This window comes from Acinonyx jubatus, chromosome B3, assembly GCF_027475565.1.
Source record: "Acinonyx jubatus isolate Ajub_Pintada_27869175 chromosome B3, VMU_Ajub_asm_v1.0, whole genome shotgun sequence".
In the NCBI taxonomy this organism is placed as follows: Eukaryota; Metazoa; Chordata; class Mammalia; order Carnivora; family Felidae; genus Acinonyx; species Acinonyx jubatus.
Genome location: NC_069386.1, coordinates 4,033,197 through 4,059,802, shown reverse-complemented (window position 1 = coordinate 4,059,802; position 26,606 = coordinate 4,033,197). Strand labels below are relative to the sequence as shown.

At 47.4% G+C, this 26,606-nt stretch overlaps 2 protein-coding genes and 1 long non-coding RNA gene across 4 annotated transcripts in view; 1 reads left to right on the top strand and 2 right to left on the bottom strand.

Moving 5' to 3' along the window:
* Positions 1-728, bottom strand: part of FSD2 (fibronectin type III and SPRY domain containing 2) — an 83,487-nt gene extending 82,759 nt beyond the window's left edge. For both annotated transcript variants that reach the window (XM_027068184.2, XM_027068185.2), the window contains exon 1: positions 65-728. The gene's annotated coding sequence lies outside the window, so the exon portion shown is untranslated. The remainder of the gene's footprint in view (positions 1-64) is intronic.
* On the top strand, positions 690-18,371 carry WHAMM (WASP homolog associated with actin, golgi membranes and microtubules). The gene is made up of 10 exons (XM_027068188.2): positions 690-1,403; positions 2,962-3,135; positions 3,917-4,067; positions 5,115-5,284; positions 6,112-6,277; positions 8,300-8,487; positions 9,858-9,944; positions 10,202-10,297; positions 14,667-15,072; positions 17,326-18,371. Exons 1-10 carry the CDS (start codon positions 813-815, stop codon positions 17,622-17,624), a joined length of 2,328 nt encoding a protein of 775 aa, XP_026923989.1. The 5' UTR covers positions 690-812; the 3' UTR covers positions 17,625-18,371.
* On the bottom strand, positions 8,462-25,003 carry LOC128315848 (uncharacterized). The gene is made up of 3 exons (XR_008298939.1): positions 20,393-25,003; positions 9,039-9,725; positions 8,462-8,597 (listed from the first exon to the last, which is right to left on the bottom strand). It is a non-coding gene; the product is annotated as an uncharacterized LOC128315848 (long non-coding RNA).
* Positions 25,004-26,606: the final 1,603 nt, after the last annotated feature.

Genomic DNA, 26,606 nt, shown 5'->3' with positions numbered 1-26,606 from the left:
CCCCACGTGCAAATTAGACATCCCGACCTCCTTAAACAGGTCTTTGGTAGCCGGGTGGACTTACCAGCCTGACTGTGCATGTTAGGACAAGTTTCTTTGCTGGGTCTGTCTCCTTGGCTGTAAAATGAAGAGTGGGAACGCAGATCGTAGTTAAACATGCTGGCTGGGAGATGGGACGCTTTGAAGACAGAAAGAGAGAGAGATTTTTGCGTATGCCCCACGGCACCGCCCCCGCCCCCAAACCTGCACACAGCACACGCTCCGTGAAAGCTTGTTGAATTGATAACAACAAATGTGTGGCTTCCACTCAGTGCTTGGCGCTCAGAGGCCCTCAGTAAATAACTCTTAACGTCTGATGTAACGTGTGGCCTCCACCAAGTTTGCACCGTTCTTGGGCGCGTGTGTTCTCTAGCGCCCTGGTGAGCGAGGACCACAGTCGGTCCCCGTTCTCAACGGGTTCGAAGTTTACCGCAGGAGGCGATGGCGATAACTCGGTCGCTTTTCCTAATTCACTGTGTACAAAGGTGGAAAAGGTGAGGCAAGATAGGTAATTCTCGGGCTCCGGGCAGGGTTGCGACAGGGCTGGATTCCGACGGCCCGGACAGACACGGGCATCTGACCTTCTCATTGGCTGCCGAGAACCCGCCCAGGCCGCCTACAGCCAATCAGAGGCGCAGGGGGAGGGGGCTGCGCGTCGGGAAGCTGACGCCAGCACAGTTCGAGAAGAATGTCGCGGTCCGCGGCGGGCCGCGGGGGGTGCGGGAAGGCCGGGCCCGCGCGAGCCGAGCCCTTCGGCCGCTGAGCCGCCGGCCATGGAGGACGAGCAGCCCGACAGCTTGGAGGGCTGGGTGCCGGTCCGCGAGGACCTCTTCGCCGTGCCCGAGCGGCACCAGCTGCGCTTCCTCGTGGCCTGGAACGACGCGGAGGGCAAGTTCGCGGTGACCTGTCACGACCGCACGGCGCAGCGGCGGCGGCGGCGCGAGGGGAGCCGGCCCGAGCCCGAGCCCGCCGCGTCCCCCCTAAGCTGGTCGGGCCTGCTGTCGGCCGCCGGGCTCCGCGGCGCGCACCGGCAGCTGGCGGCGCTGTGGCCGCCGCTGGAGCGCTGCTTCCCGCCGCTGCCGCCCGAGCTGGACGGGCGCGCCGGCGGGGCCTGGGGCCTGGGGCTCGGGCTGTGGGCGCTGGTGTGGCCGGCGCGCGCGGGCCCCGGCGACGCGGCGCTGCAGGAGCTGTGCGCGCGGCTGGAGCGCTACCTGGGCGAGGCGGCCACCGGCTGCGGCGGCGCGGCGGTGCGCGACGCGCTCTTCCCGGCGGAGGGCGGCGCGGCCGACTGCGAGAGTCCGCGCAACTTCCGGGAGCGGGCCCTGCGCGCGCGGTGGGCCGCGGCGGGCGCGCGGCTGTGCCAGGTACGCGCAGGCCTCCTCCCTCCGCGCTGGGTTAGGGGTCGCTGCAGGGGTGCGGCCGGCGTGGGGGTGGGGGCTGTCCCGGAGCCCGGCTGCGGGGAGCCAGCTGACGGTGGGCGGGGACCGGGCGGGGCGCGCGCAGGTGTGCAGGCGCGCGTCACCTGCAGGGGAGCAACGAGGCTCGGGGAGCGGGCGTACGCAGGCGGGTCGGGGTTCATCCCAGGTGGGGAGCTAGCCCCCGGCCCCGTTCTCTGAGATCGCTGGCGGAGTCGGCGGTCGTATTCGGGGAATACCGAAAGCGGAACTGGGAACGTCCCTTAGTACACGGGGGAGGCGACAACACGGACTGGATGTAACCACTTTCAGGTTCTGCGAAAGAGGGAACAGGAATACCAGAGACCTAGTGTTTTAGAAGATCAAGGGGCCTCTAGGAGAAAGGTGGTGAAAGTAACGCAGACTCGGTCAAATGGAAAGCGGGGGTGGGGGGGGTGTGTGAGCTTTATTTATCGATTTGGAATAGCAACAGGAGTGCTGTTTTAAGCTTGAAGGAGGTCATTTGGGAAACCGAAGAATTCATTCTTTGGCAAACTTACAGAACTTAAGGGGGGGGGGGGGGACACGAGTTCACCAAAGGGTTTAGGAGACAATGTGGCGTGTGTATTCACAATTTACTGTGGGTGGCCAAGATTTGGTGCTCCGACCCCCTGTCCGTTCTCATTATAGGCCATTCTTAATCTGGATGATTTTTCTGTGCCTTCTCTTGAATTTTACTTAATGTCTAATTTTGAGATTGAGTTGGGGGAGGGGGAGAGAGAGAGGGAGGGAGAGAGAGAGAGGGGGAATCCCAAGCAAGGCTCTGGGCTGGCAGCTCAAAGTCCAGTGGGGTGGGAGGCAAGGCTAAAACCCAGGAAAAGTGAGGTTGGGACCTGAGCAAAATCAAGAGCCTAAGGTTAGTTTAACCGACTGAGCGGCCCCTCTGTGCATTCTTTTGCAGAAGAGGGGTGTGAGAGGAGAATTCAGTCCCATTTCAAAATCTTAATTACGTCTTCTCAAGCTATATATAGAATGAACTTTTAAAATCAAAATGGTTGTATAAAAGGAGTTTGTTAGTGGTGTCAACTACTGAATGATTACAGTAATGATATTCTACCGTGGATATACCATGGCTTAATTTAACCATTCTTGTTTTATTGGGCATTTTGGTTGGAGGACAATAGCTTTTTAATATTTAATCGGTATTTAAATTTTTAAAGTTTAGGACATTGGGACGCCTGGATGGCTCAGTAGGTTGAGCTTCTGACTCTTGGTTTTGGCTCAGGTCATGATCTCATGGTTTCGTGAGTTCAAGACCTGAGTTGGGCTCTGCGCTGGCAGCACAGAGCCTGCTTGGGATTCTCTCTCTCTCTCTGACCCTCCCCCACTGGTGTCTCGGTCTCTCTCAAAAATAAATAAATAAACTTTAAAAAAAAAGTTAAACTTTAGGACATTAAGGTTTCTTTAGTTTTGTTATGAGCTTATAAATACTGTCCATACTGAGCTTTATTTACATTTTGTCTTCTAGGTTCTTCAGGAGCATGATAAAGCCCACACCATGGTGGCATTAATGAAAGTCTATCGAGAGGAAGATGAAGCTTACCAGGAATTAGTTACGGTGGCGACCATGTTCTTCCAGTATTTGCTGCAGCCGTTTAGGGATATGAGAGAAGTTGCAACCTTATGTAAGCTTGATATTTTGGTATGTTTTCTTTATATTTTTATATTATCAGATTTACTATTTGTCACATATTGTTTCTTTCATCACATTTAAGATTTCAGTCTGTGTTTGCACTTTGGGTTCACCCTTCTGTTTAGATGATAGTGGGGCTATATCAAGGTGTTATTTATTAGTGTTTATTTATTCTTGAGAGAGAGAGAGAGAGAGACAAAGACAGAGTGCTGCTGTGGGAGGGGCAGAGACAGAGACACAGAATCCAAAGCAGGCTCCAGGCTCTGAGCTGTCAGCACAGAGCCTGACGTGGGCCTCGAACCCACAGATTGCAAGATCATGACCTGAGCCAAAGTCAGATGCTTAACCAACTGAGCCACCCAGGTGCCCCACATTTATTTTATTTTTGAAACTAATCTGTACGCCCAGTGTGGGGCTTGAACTCATGACCCCGTGATCAAGAGTTGCATGCTCCACTGACTGAGCCAGCCACGTGCCCCTAAACAATTGTGTGTTAGAGAAACATAACTTGATAGCATGCCTCTCCAGAAAATGTTATTCTAGTAATGCACATTGAAAGTAGATTTTTCTTTTTCTTTATGCCCCAGAGTATCCTTTTGTCTTCCAGGTGGTTCCTAGCTTAGAGCCTTATTCATACTCAGTAAGGAATTGCTGAATGAATGAAATTGAATCAACTAAGTAGTGGTAATAAAAGTAGCTGAAATCATCCATGTGTCCAATTTCCTTTCAATTTCCTATGGCTCTACATTACTATTTTCTCTTACTGATACAGTTTTCCCTTCTTTTGTAGAAATCCTTGAATGAGGATGATCTGGGTCCTAAAAGGATAGTGGCCTTGCAGAAGGAAGCCAAAGAATGGAGCAGAAGGGCTGAAGAAGCTGTCGTCTCTATTCAGGACATCACAGTGAATTATTTTAAAGAAACAGTAAAAGCGTTAGCAGGTGACAATTTAAAATTCTAAGATGTGTGTCATTTTCATTTTGTTCAAAAAACATTTGAGTGCCTCTTGAACACCAGGCGCTGGGGATTCAGTGTAAGGAGAAGTATAAACAGATACTGCACAGTCTGGTGAGGGCAGAGAAGTCCTATTTATATATTCATTCAAACACATGGAGAATGGCAGTTAACAACTGGCCACATGAAGGAGAGAAGCACGAGGCTCTGAGAGCCACCGAGAGGAACGAGGCTCCTTCACTAGGTCAGTGAAGGCCTCTGGGAAATAGCCCTTGCCCTGATATCTGGAGGGTCAGTGGGAGCGGAGAGAGCATCACAGTGAGGGAAGAGTGTTCCAGGAAGAGGAAAGGGCACTCACAAAGGTGCTCTGGCTGGAGGGAGCTTGGCAAGTGTGAGGAACGTCGAGTCTCGGGGCTGGAGCAGAGATGAGCGGGGGAACATGGTGGGAAAAGAATGCGGCAGACGGCAGGGATGGGGGTGGGGGACAAGGACTTCTGTCTCATCTGTAAGTCGTTGATGATGGCTCCAGACAGGACACCGAGTGTCTCCCAGTTTAAGTTACATCCGTAAAGTGAAATGCCATGTAGCTATTAATCATGCTTCTCTAGATCTGTTTTTTGTGAATGGTGACACTTCCACTATCTATCAAGTGAAATAAATAAAATACAAAAAGGAATGATGATTTTGTGGGGTGTTTTTATCTTTTGGTTTTGGTTCAAACTGCCTGTCTAGCCGGACAGACATAGAAACGGTCTGGAAGTATATGCACCAAAATGTAAGAAATAATCACCTCTACTAGGTGAGATTCAGGATTTATTATTTTTCTCTTTTTTTAAAATGAAGTATCTAAAATTTTTATGTATGTTTTATTTTTGTGACGATAAAAGGTCATTAAAATAAAACAAATTTTCTTTTAAAAAGGATGTTTTGTAAGTGACGTGGGAGGCAGTAAACAAAGAATTAGCTCGGGATACATTTTTCTTCCTTTTGGTGAGTTGTAATTATGTTTTATTTTATTAATTCCAATCCGACAGGAATGCAGAAACAAATGGAACAGGATGAGAAGAGGTTTGGCCAAGCTGCCTGGGCCACGGCAGCTCCCAGGTTAGAAAAACTCAAGTTGATGTTGGCCCAAGAGACCCTGCAGCTCATGAGGGCCAAGGAGTTGTGTTTAAATCACAAAAGAGCCGAAATTCAGGGAAAGGTAAGACAAAGATAAATGAAACTGGTTTAAAAAAACATACTTTTAGGGGCGCCTGGGTGGCTCAGTGGGTCTGACTCTTGGTTTCGGCTCAGGTCATGATCTAGCAGTTTGTGGGTTCAATCTCCACGTCAGGCCCTCTGGTGACAGGGCAGAGCCTGCTTGGGATTCTCTCTTTCTCTCTCTCTCTGCCCCTCGCTCCTTTGCTCTGTCTCTCTCAAAAATAAATAAACTTAAAAAAAATCTAAAGTAACAGAAAAACACTTTTAGGTAGTGCCTTTCTTCCCAAACACGGTTAGAGCTTCCTTGCTGCACTCACTGCACATCTTCCACTGGCTGTGAATGCAGACCGCGGGAGGTTGGCAGGAAACTTCCTTTCGGTCAAGATGGTTTTTTTTGAAATATATTGTAGGGTGCTCCTGATAATAACACTGAGCTCAGCCCTGAAGTAGATGAGATACTTAAATCAATCAAGCAGTGTTTCAGCATGACTTGAGGGTAATAAAAAGGTACTTTATCCCAGGATCATAGCCACTTAAATTTCTTCCTCTAATGGTAGGAGTGTGAAGCAGGAGACGCTGCAAATGCCTCACGGTCATTTACTTTTCTCAAAAGCCTAAATATTTTCATATGTTTCAGGGGTAAGTTAAAATATTTGTAACAAACATCAAGTAAGGCATTTTTGTTTTATTAAATGGAAAAAGGTTTCCTCTCTGTTCGTTTTATATTTGGTATTAAGCAAAGAATAGAATATTGCTCAAATGCATCTAATGTTTGCTTTTAATGTGCTAGTTATTTTAACCTGCTCTTACTTTTTCCATGAAAACCAGATGGAAGATCTTCCAGAACAAGAAAAAAATACGGATGTTGTTGATGAATTAGAAATACAATATTATGAAGTCCAATTAGAACTGTATGAGGTTAAATTCGAGCTATTAAAATATGAAGAAATACTGCTTATTACACAGTTGGACTCAATTAAAAGGCTTATAAGAGGTAAGATTTATACTTAAATGGGTATGTTAAAATGTTTAAATCACGCCTTCAAGAAAATACCAAGACTGTGTTACCACTTCTTATAAGTTGTCTAAAACATCTACTGAAATTTCCTGAAGTTTCCTTTTAGCATTTTTGTTTTTCAGATGATAAATTCATCATTAAACACACAGCAAAACAAAGGAAACTGTTATCACCCCAGTTCCATCATCTATAGATCCTGACATAGCCTTGGTTATATGCTGATGTGTATAACTAAATATCAATTTCTAAACCAAAAGTATATACCCTGTAGAGTAGCCTCTTTTCATTTAATACCTAAAAACCATCTTTCCATTCGAGTAAGAAAAACATGAAAAATTTTAATGACTGCACAGCATTCATTATGTGTACGTACCGTAATTTCGTTTTTCACTCTTGCAAACAGTAGTGTAGTGGGGAGCCTTCTTCTACACGTCTTTGCATGTGAGAGAGAGTGTTTCTTTGGAATAAATTTCCAAAGATGGAATTGCTGGGTCAAGGACAGTGCAAATTTCACATCTTGACACGTACCTGCTTACACTGTAATAGTCCTTCAGTATACATTTTTTCCTGGCCTCTATTATTTTCTGACTTCTAAATTCCATACTATACAATGGCCTTGTAGGTTGAGGTTGTGCAGAAAGACGCTCCCCGCAGCAGATTATGAAAGCACCTGTTTCCCCATACTTAACAGCATTCTTTTCAATTCTTGCCTCCCTGATAGAAGAAAATGGCGTCTTGTAGTTTTCATTTCTTTAATTGTAAGTGTAGCAGGCATGGGGCGCCTGTGGCTCAGCCAGTTAAGCTTCCGACTTAGGCTCCGGCCATGATCTCACGGTTTGTGAGTTTGAGCTCCATGTCAGGCTCTGTGCTGACAGCTCAGAGCCTGGAGCCTGCTTTGGATTCTGTGTCTTCCCTCCTGTCTGCCTCCCCCCTGCTCATGCTCTGACTCTGTCTCTTAATAATAAATTTAAAAAAAAAGTATAGTAGGCACATTTTTGTATGTGTACTGGCTGTCTGTATTTCTTTCATTAACTGCCTATCCTTGGTCTTTGCCCATTTTTCTTGGAATGTTCCCTTTCCGTACTAAGGCTCTTACTCTAGTATCTGTCAAATGTTGCCAAAAACTTCTCCTTGTCATTTGCTTTCTCTTGCCTTGCAGAAATACTTAATTTTTATGAAGTCCTATCTGCTTTTGGTGAAGTCTTCCCGTGTTTGTTGTTATGCTTGGCAAAATGCTCCTCATCCCCAAATTATATCAATATTTTACTTATGTTTTCTTTTAAAAACTTTGCAGTAATTTCAGGTTATAAGCATTTTACATATTTAGGAAAAAATCCTACCGAAAGAGTTAATCCAGAAAGATGCACGCCAAATTGTTCATAATGTTTTCCTTTGGGAATGGGCTCCCCAAGGTTTGGGAAAGGAAGAAGAAAATTTCACTTTCTATTTTATTTAGTTCTGCAGAGCTAGGATTTGTCACAATTAGCGTGTGTTTTTAAAAGATATGTACGTAATCACGATTAAATGTCTTTAAGGCACCTTCATGAGACACTGCTGGCAGAATGTGGGTTTCCTTTCTGGAGGGCGATCGAGTGCTAGCTGCCAAGAGCCTTGACTGTTCATCTCTAAGGAAGTAATAAGAATGTACACAGAGACTTTTATGTTCAGATGTTCATCACGGTGAATTTGATAATAATGGAACTTGGAATATTTCCAACGATACAGAGTGCTTCAATGAGAGAACACTGTGCTGCCATTGAAGTTCTCTTTCCATCACATGGAAAATGTCCTCTTAGCACTGTTACTGGTGTGTGTGTGTGTGTGTGTGTGTGTGTGTGTGTGTGTGTGTGTGTCTACACCCCCGCCCACGGGTGCTAACAGCAGCTCTCCCTGGGTGGCGGGGTTACAAGTCTCCCGCACCTTCCCTTACACTGAAGGTGTCTTCGTGTGTTATTTTTTATACCAAACACGTTTTAAATGTCACCACTGTGTTTCTAGATAAAGAGGGGGAAGTTGTCTATTACGACCCATGTGAGAGTGCAGAGGAACTTGAGGCCGTGGCCTGTGTGGCGGGGCTGCCTGGCGACGAGGACCTGGAGGCGGCAGAGCTGAGGCGGCAGCACCAGCGCCTGGAGCGCAAGCGGGGCAGGATCTGCGCCCGGAGGGCCTGTCTCAGGAACAGACGGGTGGGCAGCCCAGCGGCTCTCCTCTCCCCACTCAAGGATTCCTCCACTCAAGATAAGGCTCTCGACCACACAGTGATTCATTTCTTGCGTGTTTATATAGATACCAGTGGCTGCAACTAAAGAAAATATATACATGTTTTTGAAAAGTATAATAAAATACTTTTTAAAAGTATACTTTTTAAAAGTATGATCCTTTTGAAAAGGATTCTGTGTCTTTTGGGATTTAAGCATTTACCATAATCTCTAGATTTTGATCGATCTGTTCAACAATTGTTTGTGGAATACCTGTTACATACACAGGTATTTTTAAAATCACAATAGGTAGAAGCTTCTCATAATCGGCTGGAGTAAATTCTAAAATTTGTTTCTAAAATTTATTGTAAACGTTGATTGTAGAATATTAGAAATAATATTCAGCTCATTTCAATCCTTGTATTTGGTGGTTTTGGGGTTTTTTTCTTAATTTTTAAAAACTCTGTGATATGGGGTGCCTGGGTGGCTCAGTCGGTTCAGCATCCGACCCTTGATTTCGGCTCAGGTCATGATCTCACCGTTTGGAGGTTTGGGCCCCGCATCAGGCTCTGCACTGATGGTGTTGAGTCTGTTTGGGATTCTCTGTCTCTGTCCCTCCCCGGTGCTCTCTCTCTCAAAAGAAACAAAAATAAAACTTAAAAAAACAAAAACAAAAACCACCAAAAACTTCCTTAATACATAAAAGGTGCACCTGAGTGGCTCAGTTGGTTGAGTGTCCGATCTTGATTTCGGCTCAGGTCATGAGCCCAGGGTTGTGGGATGGAGCCCTGAGTCGGGCTCTGTGCTGAGATGGAACCTGCTTCAGATTCTTCCTCTTTGTCCCCCTCCTGCTCACACTTTCTCTAAAATTAAAAAAAAGGAAAAAAAAAGGTAACACACCTTAAGAATGGTTAAGTTTAGTTAAAATACAGTTTTTAGTAGAATTTTTCAGGTGTTTGTAGGTTGCATATGGTCATGTAGTTATGACTGGAAATACTATTGTAATATGAGGAGCTGAGTTTAAAATAATCACATTGAAACAGATTCTTAGGACACGTGCCATTTAAGAACGGGGGACTGCCTGTGTGTCCTCTCATTTCCACTTGGAGGATTTGCTTTTTCATCTTTAGTGGCACTGAATCACAGCTGTGGTCCTATGAGTGGGTACCGTGGACTCCTGTAAGGCGCCCGTCAGCACATATCACAAGGCTAGCGGAGGCAGGATCCTGGAACCACAGAAACTCGTATTAACAAATGCCTTACGTGACAGCACAAATACAGTGCCTTCTTTTAAACTTCTTTGCTAGAGCCCACAGTAATATTAAAAACCATGTACGTGACTTGTATTATTCTCCTAGGATCAGTGCAAAGAGAATCATCGGCTCCGACTACAACTGGCTGCAGAAAGTATGAAACACTTTCATCAGCATCACAGTATCCAGATGGTAAGTGGCTGTAGAGAACATGGTTTATATTTGCATAATGTGACACACTGGCTTAGATCTCTAGAAACTGGGGCTCCACTGCCCCAGGGCTGGCAGGTGCCAGCCTTGATCCTGGGGAGACTGCAGTCCAGTCCTGCAGCCTGGGGAGGGGACATGGGGGTGAAACCCGGGGAGGGGGTAACGTTGCATCACACACCCTGTCTTTCTCAACACTTTTAGTTTGAGAAATTTACAAATACACGTTTGCTTAAATATAGAAAAGAGACAAGACAAGAGAAGAGGAGCAAAAGAAAAAAGAATGGATAAACCAGGAACGCAAGAAGACACTCCAGCGATTGAGAGCATTTAAAGAGGTAAGTTCTAGGGGCGCCTGGGTGGCCCAGTCAGTTGAGCGTCTGACTTTGGCTCAGGTCGTGATCTTGTAGTTCATGAGTTCGAGCCCCGCGTCGGGCTCTATGCTGACAATGCGGAGCCTGGATCCTGCTTCGGGTTCTTGTCTCCCTCTCTCTGCCCCTCCCCTGCTCAGCTTTGTCTCTCTCTCTGTCTCTCTCAAAAATAAACATTAAAAAATAAATAAAGGTGTAAGTTTTACAAATAATTACCCCTCACCTCCATTTTCTGGAGAAATGAAGACCGCCCATCCTAGGAGAAAAGTATAAAGTATTATGAACCGATAATTTGCAGCACAAAATGTTTCTCAAATGCCATCATTTTTAGTATAGAAGTAAAAAACAAGAATATTAAAATGTTAACATTTTTGACATTGCAAGACACCAGGGTTCTTGCTCTCTCCTCCTGACCCAGTGGTGCTGACTCTGCCCACCATGCTGTTGACCAGCCAGAAAAACTGAAGACAGTTACATTGCCCTCAACCTTCGCTTGCTTTTTCCTGACCTTATTAACATTCTGTAAAACGCAGGCAAGGAGGGGCACCTGGTGGCTCAGTCGGTTAAGCGCCCGACTTTGCTCATGATTTTGCGGTTTGTGAACTTAAGCCCCACGTCAGGCTCACTGCTGTCAGTGCAAAACCCGCTTCGGATCCTCTGTCCCTCTCCCTCTGCCCCTCCCCTGTGTGTACTCTCTCAAAAATAAACATTAACAAAAATTAAATGAAATGCAGCCAAGGAATCCCTGTGACCTGGTATAGTTAGGTACTCTGTTAAAAGTGTGTAAGTTTAAAAACAAGTAGCTACTCATTTAAAAATAACGTTAAACTAGCTGAATATAAAACATAAATCTGTTTGCATCACACAGATCCACGTTGGTAGCTGCCCCACAAGGGAAAACGTACCACTCCCAGACAGGACTCCGGGATAAGGTCTTGAAGGTGTGCTGTGCTACCAAGGAATGGGGCCCCTGGAGTGATAAATCATGACATGCTGACCTCAGCTTGTTTTCTGATGTGCTCATTAACCAGCGCCTAACTGCGTACCAGCCCGGTGCCAGACATTTCCCGTTCTTTCTCATTGAATTCTTAACCCTGCGGCCCGCGTGATGGCACAGCGTCGCTCGGGACTGTGTGCGGCCGCCTGTCTCCTAACTCTGGAGCCGCAGAGGCCTTCTCCTGCCTGGGCAGCACATCAGAATTGCTGATGCCTAGACCCCACCTCCGGAAGGAGGGAGGGTGAGCCGGAGGGATGCTGTGTGAAACCAGGTGAAGGTAGGGCGAATGGCGCAGGACAGCTGGTTGGTCAGCTCTCGCCCGAGGGCACTGGTTAATGGAGCCTGGATGGAGGACGGATCCAGGGGTGCAAGTTCGGCTCTTTAGCCCCGGAGCATCCGATCAGGATCAAATTTTCAAATCTGGAGGTGGGAGGGATAGACCGAAGGAAGGGAACAGAATCAGGCCACCTGCGCTTTCAATAGACTAGAAGGATGAATTTAAAAATCCAACACATTGACCTCACACTGGTGGTGGTCTGGAACGGAACCTGTCTCCGAGGTGCGCGAGCTGAGGGTTTTTTGGCCTTTGGAGGTGTAGATTTCTCCAGAGGGTGGCAGGATGGAGTGTGTGGGCTTCAAACGTAGGGGGAAGAACCTCGAGAATGGGGTTTCCTCCAGCCTCCTAGCAGTCACCTGTGAAGAAGTTCGAGAAAAGCCTGGGACTTTTTAAGATGTACGAACAGATGAGTCCTCTGTAGAATGAGGGGAGTCTGTTTACCAAGAAGTGCCCCCCTCAAAGGGACAAAGCCAATCTGAGCGCATTTGGAAGGGGGAAAGTAGGAGAGGGAGAAGACGGGAAGTGAATCGCTTGATATGTGACACTTGTTGAGCCCAGACAGGTTGGGCTGTTAGGAGGTAAAGGATTTAGTGTGTCTTGAGTGAGCCCTGGGGACACAGACTGCCCAGCACCACGAGGCAGAACTCGACAGGCCAGGGTCACAGCGACATGCCGGTGCCCGGATGCCGAGGAGGGGTCCTTGGGGCTTGGGGATGGCTGGATGACCTCCCGAGTCTGGCGCAGGGTTTCCAGGATTCTGATTCTCCCGGCATATGATGATGGAAAGGCACAGTATGGTGGCTGCATGACCAGCAGCCGCATCCGTGAGGTTTGGGGCTTATTGCCATCGCTCTTCTGTCGTGGAAAGACTTAGAAGAATGTGGAGGAGAGGGATGCCTGGGTGTCTCAATTGTTGATCGTCCGACTTTGGCTCAGGTCATGATCTCGTGATTCACGAGTTCGAGCCCCACATCGGGCTCTGTGCTGGCAGCTCAGAGCCTGGAGCCCGTTTTAGGATTCTGTGTCTCCCTCTCTTTCTCTGCCCCTGCCCCGCTCATGCTCTGTCTCTCTCAAAAATAAATCAACATTAAAAAATATTTTTTTTAATAAAAAAGAAAAATGTGGAGGAGAGAGAAATGCAGGCACACCTTGGAGACTGTGCAGGTTCTGTCCCAGACCACCACAATGAAGCGAGTCGAATGAATGGTTTCTCAGTGCATATAAAACTGTGTTTATACTACAGTGTATTAAGTGTGCAGTAATAGCATTAGGTCTACAAAAAAGTACATACCTTAATTTAAAAATACTTTGTTGCTAAAAAATGCCATCCGGTGAGCTTTTGGCAAGTTGTAACATCTCTGCCAGTGGAGGGTCTTGCCTCAATGTCGGTGGCTGCTGACTGATCAGGGCAGTGGCTGCAGAAGGCGGAGGTTGTGGCCATTTCTTAGAGTAAGACAACAGTGAAGTTTACTGCCTTATACAGGCACAGTTTGGGCGCCCCAGAAACAACTGTAATAGTAACAGCAAAGATCACTGCTCACAGATCATCACCGTAACGATGAAAAAGTTTGAAATATTGCAAGAATTGCCAAAATGTGACACAGAGACCCCAACTGAGCAAATGCTACTGGAAAAATAGCACTGACAGACTTGTTCGACGCAGGGTTGCCATGAGCCCACAATTGATTAAAAAAAAAAAAATGCAATTTTTGCAAAGCAAAATGAAGGGCAATATGGTGAGGTATGCTTGTACTCTATCATGAATTGCCCTTTTGGTGTATTACTACTAAATTTACATTAGTATTATCCCATTGTATACATGCTCTGCCGGTTTCTTTTTTCACTTAAATTACATGGAGATGTGTTCTTATTTACAGATAGATAGGTAGATCTAGTTCATTTTAATGGCTACATAGTATTAACGTTTTATGTGTTTTATTGGCTAGTCAGTGCCTACATTAGGGACCACCTTCCCACCACTCAGGATTCGTTTATAAGATTATGTTTTTCTTTTTTAACATTTTTTAATGTTTATTTTTGAGAGAGGGCGAGTTGGGGAGGGTCAGAAAGCAGGGGAGACAGAGGATCCAATGTAGGCTCTGTCCTGACAGCACAGATCCTGATACAGGGCTTGAACCCACGAACCACCAGATCACGACCTGAGCTGAAGTTGGGATACTTAACCGACTGAGCCGCCCAGGCACCCCTAAGGTTATGTTTTTACTTATCAAACTAATACTTGAGAGACCAGAATGTTTTATTTTTCTTCTTTTTTTTAATGTTTATGTTTTGTTTTATTTTTGAGAGAGAGAGAGAGCATGAGCAGGGGAGGGGCAGAGAGGGAGAGAGAATCCCAAGCAGGGTCTGTGCTATAAGTGCAGAGCCTGATGCGGGGCTCGAACTCATGAACCGTGAGATCATGACCTGAGCCAAAATCAAAAGTCCCCCGCTTAACCGACTGAGCCACCCAGGTGCCCTGAGACCAGAACATTTTTAAGTTCACATTTTTAAATTATAAAGTTTACTGTGAACCTAAAACTTAGAGAAAAGAAACATGTGATAACCATCACTTTGAGGTCCACTCCAGGGGAGTTTTTCAGACAGCTGTTTTACGTGGTTGTGAATTTAACACCGCGTCATCTGTATTCTTTTAGGATGTTTCACGACTTCGTACTATTTACGGTTTTTCGTTGCTGCCTACTATTTTAAATAAGTTCACCATAGTTTTCTGAAGTTAACTTCCTGTTGTTGCTCTTTCGAGTTTTATTGTTCATGCTAACACTAGGAGTGTTTTCACCTGCATGTACACTGGCCTTTCTCACAGAACAAGCGGTATCTATTAAGGGATGTGGATGCTTCCTCCGTAAGAACGGCCTTCGTAGGCAGGCTGGCCATCCAGGGTGACGAGGAGCCACTCTGTGAACGAGAGCATTTGCACCAAGCGTCACCCTTCGGATGGTTCCAGTCTGCGGCCGCTTTCTGACCCCGTGTTTCCTCCCCAGAGGCGCCCGGGCGGGTCTGCAGCCACGTCGCCGTGCTCGGGGGCTGCGGCCCTGCACCTGCCAGCTGGGCTCGCCCCGCAGACGGTTGCGTCCCCAGGGGAGACACCTGACGGCAGCGATGCGAAAACCCGCGAGGATCGGGACTGTTCTGGAAATACCGACCAGAGCTCTGTTCCAGCTGGTGACCAAACACGCTCCAAATCCAGTGAGGAACTGTCGCCACCGCCGCCTCCGCCGCCACCACCGCCACCGCCACCGCCGCCCCCGCCCCTCCCTGGTCCCTACGCAGATCACCAGAACTCGGCCCTGAGGACTCCGGGGACAGAGGAGCCGCTTCCCCTGCGGGGCGAACCGCCTGCCGTGAGAGCGCGCCACTGCGCAGCCGTAGCCGGTCCCCGAGGCCCAGGTAACCGCTGCTGCTCCCCCCACTCGGCGCTGGTGAGGGTGGGGGGCGGGGGAAGCAATCAGTCCCCCTCCCATCAGGCTTTGTCAGCGTTCTCTCCGCTCTTAAAACTCCCCAGTGCTCGCTGCCTTTAGTGTCACTCTCTGACTGCAAAGTCAGCACAGTCTGAGTTTCACAAATGCGAACTCGCCTCGAAGAAACCAGGTCTACACATTCCGTGGTCACGTGACTTGGGATCTCTTGCTGCATCACCCGTTTCAGGTTCTTAAGACTTCGGCCCCTGGAATTCTCCGTGTTCCTGTTGAGTCTGTGAGTCATTTACAGAATGAAATTGTCGCGGCTTAAGTAGAATATTGGTTGGCACTGACTGCAGAGGAATATTAGAATATTCCTGGCTGTTCCACAGACTGGTGGACTGAGAAACCTTACTTAGGGAGAGCTTTCTAAAATGAAGTGGTTAAAAAAAAAACAAAAAAACAGCCCACGTCTTGCCTTTGCAAGTACAGTACACTGAATACACGAATTTTCTGTTTAAGGAGGGCTGAAGCTCTGACTTGCAGCTCTCGTTTGGTCTGATCCACTGACTGTTGAAACTGGCTTAAATCTGCCCAGACTCAGAACCTACGGCTTCGGGGAGGGGGAGTGTTAGACAAACGTGTGCGCTTGTTACAAAGACTACGCCTGAGCGCCCCCACCTAGAACGCGCAAGATCTCTGCAGTAGGTGATGGGAATCGCGGGAAAAAAACGGTTCCAAACCGTGGTTCCGGTATTCTGGTTATTCGGAGTTCACGGGTCACTGTATCCAGAACCAGGTACCAATGAAAATGTCCACACTGTTAGGAGGAGACCCAGCTGGCCCATTTCCACAGGGTCTGCAACAACGTAGTGTAGCGAAAGCAAGAGCTCACATGCCTGGGCCTGGAGTTTGGATGTGAGCAGACCTCTGTGGGGGACTCATCCCGGTTCAGGGTTAACGCACACCGTGTTGGGAGGCCCTCGACACACACACACGTTGCCCCGTTTCACTGCAAAGAATAAAAAAGTGTGAGTACCCGAAATGACCAAGTGTGAGGCTTTGTCACTCCTGGAAGGGAGCTGTGATGAGAAGTCGTGGGTTCAAATCCAGGCTGAACTAGTATTTTGTTAGAGCACGGCCTCTCAATCCTGAACCAGAAACGACTTCCGTCTTGAAGCCTCACCCAGACACCTCTACATTAGTGACCACAGTCGCGCCCCCATCTCCAGCAGGTAGAGGTCAAAGATTTTACCCCCTCGGGGGTCTCAAGGTGCCTGAGGAGAAAATAGCCCCTCCTCACCCAGGCCTTGAAACTCTGATTGAATTTGTGTTTTGACAGCATTGTGCACCCTCAGGTAGAAGGCATACGTTCGCTCGGGTGCAGTTATCAGGTACCAGCAGAGATGCACCAGCATGGCCCCCATCAGGCTCACAGAGCCACTGACTAAAGTCTACTTCCAGCCTTTTCCTGTGTGCAGACCTCCCCCCGTCACCGCCACAGAATGAGTCACCGCTGACTAACCTCCAAGAGTGGCGAAGTCAGGGGGCGCCTGGGGGGCTCAGTCGGTTGAGCGTCCAACTTCAGCTCAGGTTGTGATCTCGTGGTCCAGGAGTTCAAGCCCCGCGTCGGGCTCCGTGCCGACAGCCAGGAGCCTGGAGCCTGCTTGGGATTCTGTGTGTGTGTCTCTCTCTGCCCCTCCCCTGCTCGTGCTCTGTCTCTGTCTCTGAAAAAATGAATACTCCTTAAAAAAATTTTTAAAAAGAGTGGTGAAATTAGAGAAATACAGCACGTCCACTGTAGGGAAGGAACACGGAGAAGATACAACTTACTGAAACTGTGTGCAGCTCTCGTGCTTACTGGATCAGGTTATCTGCACCCTAGGTTTTCACCCCTCTTCAGGATCACACAAAAAGACAACACCTGCATCTTGTAAAACAGCCACTGGGACGAAAGGTGTGTGTGACTGTGCCTGAGTTGCTGTGACTCTGAGGGAGTAGCGGGCAGCGAGTGGCCGGAGTGAAATATTCGCGATTAAGCCACCCTGTGTTCAAACAGGGAGGTAGCGGTTGACCTTTCTCGCAGGTGCTCAAAGCATTTGTTTCACGGAATGATTATTTGCTGAAACCGCGTTATTAACCTATGTGCGACGTAACCCATAACTGGTACAAAAACGCCCTGGCGCCCTGGGGAGAGAGAGTGTGGGTTCTGACGGTCCTTGCTCTGTCCGCTCAATTTCAGGATCTATGGACGAAGTGCTGGCCTCCTTAAGGAGCCGCAGGACCCCTCTGCAGAGAACGGAGGTGACTGCCTCGCCCCCTCCCCGCGCCTCGTTCAATGAGCAACTTCTGGCTGCCATAAGGCAGGGGGTCAAACTGAGGAAAGTTCACTCCGGCCTCGACCTGAGCCCCAGCAGCAAACCAACCAGTGACCTGGAGACAAGTATCAAGGCGGCACTCCAGAGAATCAAGAGAGTGTCTGCTGACTCGGAGGAGGAGGACGGTGACGAGCCGAGCCCCGGCAGCGAGTGGGACCGCTGAGCTCTCCTCCATGGCCAACGGCACCGCCCGAGCGCTTGAATGAGACGCAGGCCCAAGGTCTGTTCTTGTAAAGGCATGTGAACAGGTGGCCCGGCCACATAACAGCCCCAGAGACCAGTGGGGCTTCGTGTGATGTTGCGGCCTTTCTTGAATGTTGTGGCTCCTAAAATCAGGGCGGGACGTAGAGACGTGGGGACATGCACACACCAAACTGTTGGGATCTAAGAACCCACAGTATTAGCGGCGTAAGAGAAGAGTATTTGTTTTTCACCGAGGGTGATCTAGAATCATTCCCTTCTTCCAAAAAAAGGTGATGCTACTACGTTTAGCGGCGCTGTTGTGCTACTGACCGTGTCCTCCTGTCTGTGTGGAGCCGTGGCCTCCCCACATTTAAAGGCTTGAACGTGGGGGTGCCTGGGTGGCTCAGTCGGCTGAGCGTCCGACTCTTGGTTTCGGCTCAGGTCACGATCTCAAGGTCACGGGATCAAGCCCCGTGCCGGGCTCTGTGCTGACAGCACGGAGCCTGCTTGGGATCCTCCCCCTCTCTCTGCCCCTCCCCGGCTCACGTACTTGCACACTCTCTCATAAATAAACAAAACGAGATAAAGGCTCGAATGTGAAGATGGTTTTAGCAAGAATCAGAATGAACCGCTTAATTTCAGGAATTCTTTTAAATATTTTAAATGAAATATATTTTATGTATCCAGCACATATATAAACGTGTAATAAAGAACTATTTATAATGCATCAGTGTGATTCATGAGGAAATGGGACACTATCTGAACACAGCTGTCCCTGCCTGGCAGGGGGCAGGAGGGGGTCAAGTTTTTAACAAGATTTTAGATAAACATTTGCTTAAGCCAATACTAAGGATGAGGGAATAATGCTTCGCCTCAGGAACTAAAGTCTCATGTTGGAATCTTTCCTCCGCCTCACGTCGTGTTACAATCGGGAAGGGGAAGGGCAAACACAAGGCGGTCTGTCTGCTCATTTCTCAGACCGTCCAGGGCATCCGCACTAACCTCAAACCCTCGCCATGGCCACAGCAGTCCAGGGTTTCCACAGAACAATATGAATCGAACTTCTTTTGTTTCCAGAGAAAAGTGATTTACCAAAACCTGTCGTACTTGCGGTTTCTTCTTCACTAACGACACCCCAAGCGAGTCCGGCCCAAGGGGCTGCAGCCGGGAGGGATCCGGGACCTTCTTCCACGGCTACAGCCTGGACCTCCACGAGTGGCTGGAGACATTTCAGCGTGGCCGCCAGGTGGCTCACAGGTCTGTCACCCGTCCTTCCTTCCCCGAATCTAGAACTGTGAACACACGCATGTGCAGCCTCTGCAGCCGGATCTGCCTCAGCCCCGTCCCCACCACAGACAGGCCGGGCTCAGTCCCAGAACGTTTCTCGGGGAAGAATTTGACATTTATTTATTTTTTTAATTATTATTCTTTTACATTTATTTATTTCGGAGAGACAGAGAGAGACAGAGCACATGTGGGGAAGGGGCAGAGAGAGAGGGAGACACAGAATCTGAAGCCGGCCCCAGGCTCTGAGCTGTCAGCACAGACAGAGCCCGGCGCGGGGCTCGACCTCACAAACCGTAAGATCGTGACCTGAGCCCAAGTCGGACGCTCAACCGACTGAGCCACCCAGGCGCCCCAAGAATTTGATGTTTAAAAAAATGGCAAGGTCAGAGCTTGACTGGCCTTCCCTATGCTTACTTTGCAGATCAGTACTGTGGTAATTACTGTAATCTCAGTATTCTGAGATGCACTCGGGCTTGGATAGTTCTCAGCATTTGCTTTCTAAGGTCTGCCAAAGAGCCTTCGAAACAGGATCCTTTTCAGAAGAGAGTTCTGCCAATTAAAGCTCCTCACTCAACTGTCTTCTGTGCATCAAACCTTCTCCTTCTCCCGAACTCCCCCACCCCCCAACCCTCCCTTCTCCCCGTTCTTCCAGCCGAGCTGCTGAATGAAGCCCAGACTGGCCTCAGGAATTTCAGAACCGTAGAGGAGGACAAGCGTTAGCTCCCAGGGCCTAAGTCCCAAACTCCAACCCGTTCTCCTGAGTGCCCACCGTCACTCTCCCCCCCTCCCCAAGTAGAGTCCCTCCCAGCCCCCCAGCCCCTCTGGCGCTGGGCACCCAGTCCTCAGGGACCTCACCTCCATCCCCTGGGCAGCCCCTCCGCCACGGCGGGCTGCACTCCAGCACCAAGAGGCCAACCAAAGCCTAAGTGCTCGGCTGCCTCAACTCTGTGCCTCCACCTGCCGGCAAGGCCGCACCATCCTGCAGAGTCAGCCCCAGGAATCTTCCTGAGTCCTCCCTGCCCCCTCCCTCCCAGATGACAGGTCCGAGACACCAATCATGCTGCCTCTACATCCAGAGCCCCCACTACATGGGCAGCCCACCGAGGCCACATTTTCTACCCGGGACGGGCCCTCTGGCCAAAGCTGGTCCCAAGGTAGCCAGTCCATCCTGGTGACAAGCATCCTATGGCTTGTCCTGCAGCGAAACAGGAGCTGGGCCAGACTTACCTGTTCACGTGTTCATTCGCTTCCTCTCTGGAATTTGAGCAGGGACTCAAGCAGGTGGCAGCAGGTGCCAGAATCAAGAGGTTTTTGATTAAGGAGCACCCACCACGTGAAACCATGCAGTTGACTGAATGCATAGAGCAAAGGTTCTCAATTCTAAGGAAGCTCACGGGAGGAGTGTACCAACTGCTGCCGTAACCCCCACAAACCTGGAGACTCACAGACAGGGCATCTTACCGTTCTGTAAGTCCCAAGTCCGACGGGGGCCTCGCCAGGCTAACACCAGGGTGTCGGCGGGGTCGTGTTCCTTTCCGAAGGCTCTAGAGGGGAGGCTGTTTCCTGGCCTGCGTCACCTGCGTTCACGGGCTGTGGCCCCTTCGTTCCTCTTCGAAGTCGGCAGGACCTCATCTGAGTCTTTGGCCATCACGTCTCCTTCTGACCCCAGCCAGCAAAGGTCTCTGTTTTTAGGACCTCGTGGGATGGGACTGGGCCCACCCAGATAGTCCAAGAGAATCTCCCCATTCAAGGTTCATCTGCAAGGTCCCTTCTGCCACACAGTGACAGGTGGCAGGGACTGGGATGAGGCCGTCTTTGGGGAGCCAGTGTCTTGTCCAGCACAAGGAGCTTGCTGGAATGCACGCTGCCAGGCCCAGACTGCAAAGGTGCTCATCCAGGAGGTTCTTCTGGGATGGCCTGGACAGCCCAGGTAGCCCAGAAGCATGCGGTCTGCAAACCAGACGGCCAGCGCGCACAGGCTGTGGGGAGGGAGGCGTGCAGCAGGTGTAGTCATTGCGGGTTCCTTCCAAGCGGGGAGCCCTCGAGCCTGACGTCTCAGGGGTCTGAGGGTCTTCAGAGTGGCCTGGGCCCTTCGCTTCTAGACAAGCTGGCTGTGCTCTTGCCCCTGCTCTTGGCGACACAGACCCCCCATCGGCTGGGTTCCATTAGCACCGCAACACATGGTCTTCCCTCCAACAGGGGGAACACCTGTGGGAGGTCTGTGAGTCCCACCTTTGAGTTCGCGGGCTGGCTGCGGGAAGAGCGGGGTGGGCACAGGGAAGGTTCCAGGCAGCAGAGGAAGAACAGGAACAGCATAGTTAGGCGGGCCAGGTGCCCGGGGAGGCCCTGCAGATGTGGGGAGGTGGGGCAAGAACCGATGCCTCCAGCTTTGGGAAGAGGCCTCTGGACACCAGCCCACATGAGAAACCAGAGCATGAAGGAGCTCTGGGCCAAAGGAGACCAGCAGCAGGGCAGGGGTGAAGACGCTGGTTGGCCCGAGGGAGGAACCCAAGATCATGAGAGGGGCCGGGACGGAGGAGAGGATGGCGGTGCTGGAGGACGGCAGCTGATCTGTGCAGGGGCCGCGGGGACACAGGCCAGGTGCACAGCAGCGGCTGACGGAATCAACCATGGACGCCCTGAAACGCTGGGGGACAGTCTCGAGGGAAGATGGTCTGGGCCAGAGCCGTGGAGACCCCAACACTCCAGAGCGGGAGGAGGAGAGGAAGGAGGTAGAACAGTGAGAAGTTAAGACAGGATCGGGAGGGAAAACCTCAGAGTCATGGAGGAGTAAGTCAAGAGCAAGGCCAACCTGGCCAAACGCCCCGGAGAGAGAACACACAGGACCTGATGCGGCAGCGGGAGGCCCCTCCGGGAGGTGGCTCTGGTCACGGTCAGGGTCACGGGCTAACCCACAAGCTAACTGCCGGTGCCTGCAGACAGGCCGTCAAGCCAACAAGCAGGCGCCAGGAGCCACAGAGCCGCTTCCGCTCGGCAGCGCACTCCGTGCCAACACGTCTGGCCTGTCCTGCGGACCCTTCACGTTCAGCCACCCTCTACCTGAAACCCTGGCTGTCAAATAGGATGGCTGCAGACAGGGCCCAGGACAGCCTTGGGGAGACTTCTGCTGCACAGGAACGTCTGCGTAATTCTTGAACTCCCGAGCACGCAAGCATGTCACAGAGGGAGCAGGGTGCGTGGCAGAGTGGGGCAGGGGCAGGAACACTAGCTCCCCCCCCAATACCTTGAAAGATACACAAGCCCCCCCCACAACCTCTGAAGACTCAAACTGGAGAAAAGGGGGTCCCGGAATTGACCCAGGTCAAATTGCATGGGCTTGACAGAATGTGGACTCAAAACAGAAATTCATTAACTTGAATGAAGGGAAAAGAGAGAAGGTCTTACTAATTTCGCTCCTGAGCTGTGGGTTGAGATCCACACCTCCTACGTTTGTTTGGGAAAAGCTGGTTCTCTGCTTGACACAGACTTTGCCATGTGAGTAATCTGTTCAAACTGCTCTGGAAAAATCTTTTCTGACAGAATGAGTCTCTGAGATTAGCACACCCGCCCCCCCCGCCCCCCAAACGGCCAGGAACACAAGCGTCTCTACTCTCTGCTGCCCTCTGCTCCGAAGGCTAGCCCCGCAGAAGAAACGTGCCTCTTGGGTTGAGAACAGCTGTGCTATGGGCCCCATGGAGGCAAAATGTGACCCCCTGAAGGGAAGGTGTCTGCTAAGCATATCCAAGTATGCGTTTGCCCCAAACCGAGAATCGGAAACGTTGGCGTACTCAAAAGCTCTCATTCTGTTCCACCAAAAGCACATCGCCATCCTTGCTTTTGGCTCAGAAAGTGACCCCAGAGAACATAAACCTATCCTCGGGGAGATCAAGAGCTTCCAAAATACCTTCTTAAGACACAAAGGATTTTTGAAATCCTGAAAGATTTTTGTTGACTGAAAAACAGACACAAACATTTTACTGAACTATGTATTTCTACGTAAACAACTCCGTTACAACAAAATCAGGTAAAACTCACAAAGGTATAGAAGTCTTCAAAGGGAAAAATTTCCCCCTTAAATATAAAAAAGATAATTTGCCGAATAACATCTATACTGAAATACATAAAGCAAAAACCATTAGAAACAGAAGAAAAATAGAAATTCAACAGTAGTGGGAGACTCATTTTCCTTAGTCTTTAACGAATCAAGTAAGTAAAAATTAATGGTCCATGATATTATAAGTAATAAGGTCAAATTAACACATACAGACTGAATTTTGTTCCCTTCAGAGAACATACCTTCTTTTCCATTTTCCTAGGAATATTAAAATTGACAATTTGCTGGGTCCCAAGAAGATATCAGTAAAACTCCAAAATGCAGAAATTGTACAGGCCATCCCCTCTTTGACAGCAAAGCCGTTAAACTTGAAATTTGTAACAAATGTTAAAAACAACAACAGCAAATATAAAATTATCTGGAAATTAAAAAACATAATTTCAAATAACTCTCCGGTAAAAAATAAAGTCAAATCTGAAATTACAAATTATTTATACCTTAGAACACCCTGCCTAAAAATCTGAGGGATATGGATAAGGAAATATTCAGAAGAGAAGTCACAGCCTTACAACTGCCAGTACCTGTGTCCATTATTTAAACAAGAAAAAATTAAAATGGCATTCAATTTGAGAAGGTGAAAAAATAAAGGAAGTAACAAAAAATCATAAAATGGTGGAGTAAATTAGGATTTAAGTTCTTTGAAAAGACTGATGAAATAGAATAATCCTGGGAACATGCATACAAATAAAGGGAAAGAACAGACACCCAACGTCATGAATGAGAAAGAAGAATACAACAACTCCACACTGGCAAATAGGAAAATCTTAACAATCTTTATTTAGGAGTTAAATGGCCCAAAACTCACAGAATAGGAAGAAAGTTTGAAGAGACCAATGAGCCTGGAAAATACTGGAAAAAATGTCAAAGAATTATTTCCTAAAAAGGCACTAAACTTGGGACAGTTTTACACAGGTTATAAAAACTTCAAGGAGCAAAAAATCCTAAATATTATTTAAACTGTGTCCAGGGCATAAAAAAAAGAGAGCAAGAACTCTCCAAGTTCTTATTTGTTTGTTTTAAAGTAAGCTCTATGCCCAATGTGGGGCTCAAACTCACAACCCCGAGATCAAGTCACATGTCCTACCCACTGAGCCAGCCAGGCGCCATTTTGTTTGTTTTTAAAAGAAGTTAACATAAACTGTCAGTTAACAGTACCTGACAAAGGAGAAAAACAATTATACAACTATCCATCTTAACATATGAAAAATTCCAAGATATGAGCAAACCAAGTTTGGGATATTTTTCTTATTTTAAAGCTCTTATTCTTATTATACAAGTAATACACAAGACTTGTAGAAAAATCAGAAAATACAGATAAGAACACAGAGCAAAAATCTACCATAAACTAACCCATCATAAATAACCACTGTTAACACTGAGTGGAGATCTACATTAAAAGAGTAATATACCATGACTAACCCAGGTTTTTCTAGAAATGCACAGAGGGCTCAACATCAGTAAGTCTATTGAAATGATTCATCTTAGGTCATGGTAAAAACCATTTCATCATCTCGACAGATGTGCAGAAAAGAAATTTAGTAAAATCCTAACATCCATCACTGATAAACCTTTCAGCAAACTAGAAAGAGAAGATATAACTTTATAATATATAAATTAAGAATATCTTACACTGAGTCAAATTTGTACTTTTATTTTAAAAAAATTGTTTTAAGTTTATTTTGAGAGAGAGAGAGAGTGTATATGCACGAGCAGGGGAGGGGCAGAGAGGGGAGAGAGAGAATCCCAAGCAGGCTCCACACTGTCAGCGCAGAGCCCCATCCCATGAAGAGTGAGATCATGACCTAAGCCAGAATCAAGAGTCAGATGCTTAACCTACTGAGCCACCCACGTGCCCCCTCAAATTTGTACTTTTAGACAAACACTAGAAGTATTCTTGCTAAGTATATGTATGTGTATGTGTGTGTGTGTGTGTGTGTGTGTGTGTGTGTGTATATATATATATAAAGATATATATATAAAGATATATATATAAAGATATATATATATATAAAGATATATATAAAGATATATATATATAAAGATATATATACACACACACATATACACATATACACACACATATATATATATGTGTATACATATATATATATATAAAGAAGAATGTAAAATGCCAGCACAATTAAATATTTGTTACTTAATGTTCTTTCAAGAGTGCTGGTCAATATGATAAGGAAGTGAAATAAGATAAAAATATGGAGGTGAAATTATCATCACCACCCACAACTATTATCTACCTGAGAAAGGCAAAAGAATTAACAACCAGAAAAAACATGAGAACAAAAGAAAACTCACTGATTGGCTAGTTAAAAAATAAACCACCAACTGCCACGTTAAATAAACCAATATACACACACGCTGCTCTCTGTGCACAGTTACGAATGAGGTAGATTGATACGGACTGACACAGGAAGACGCCTGAGATCTACAGCCAAATAAAAAAGACTCAAGTAGTTCAAGAGTTGTAGCATGTGGTCAAAATGAGAAAAAAGAGAAAAAGACTTTTAGAAAAAAAATGAGGCACATGCTGTAAATACGGCCTATCTTGGGGCAGAGAGATTTTCATTATGGGGGACTTTCAGTCTATGTTTTTTCCTAATGGGTACACTTTATACAACTCTCCTATAATACTTTAGATCAGAAAATCAATGGACCTAATTTTCATTTTTCTTAATGCTTTATATGAATAAGCAGTTGGAAAATATAATGAACAAGAGAGCTCATTTACAAGCACAAGCGCAGAAATTACCTACACTAGAAGAAATATACTGAGGAACATACGATTTCATAAATTTACTGAGGTCAGAGTTTAAATATTATAAAGATGTTAATTCTCGCTGAAGAATTGTAGGAGTAACCTATAAATTTTTACACGATCCAGTTTCTGATTCTTCAAAACATTACAAACGATAGCAAATTTCTTTTAGAAATAGTAATATACAAAAGGGACTTTTTTTTTGAAAAGGTTTAATTAATGGAGGCATTTACTCTAAATATGGGATGATCAAACAGTGTCGTACCAGTGCCAGAACGTGAACGGAAGTTCAGAAGCACACTGAACTGTATGTGAGGACTGGGGACAGAGTAAAAATGGAATTTCATATCTGTAGAGAAAGGACAGATTTCCCAGTTTAAGTAAAAAAATTCCAGATGGGTCATAGATTTAACCTTTTTTTTTTCATTTTATTTTTATTCCTTATTGATTAGCCTAGTTTACTCATTTTTACTTTTTTAAAACTCTAGTATAGTTAACATGGGAATGTTAATGAGAAAAGTGGCCAGAGGGGATGAATAGGTAAAGTACAAAAGTATATTGTCCAGTGAATATTTTTGCTAGGGAGGGTCACACTCTAATGAAAAAATGCATATCAAAACTAGCCACCAGCCCCCACAGTAACACCAGTGTTAAAGGGGGAGTAGGACATTCTCACACGTTGCTGGTAAGAGTCTAATTTGGTATTGTCTTTCTGGAAGGCAATTTGAGGCAATACATATTAAAAGTCCTAAAAATATGCGTACCGTGTTTTGTTAGTTAGCATAGGA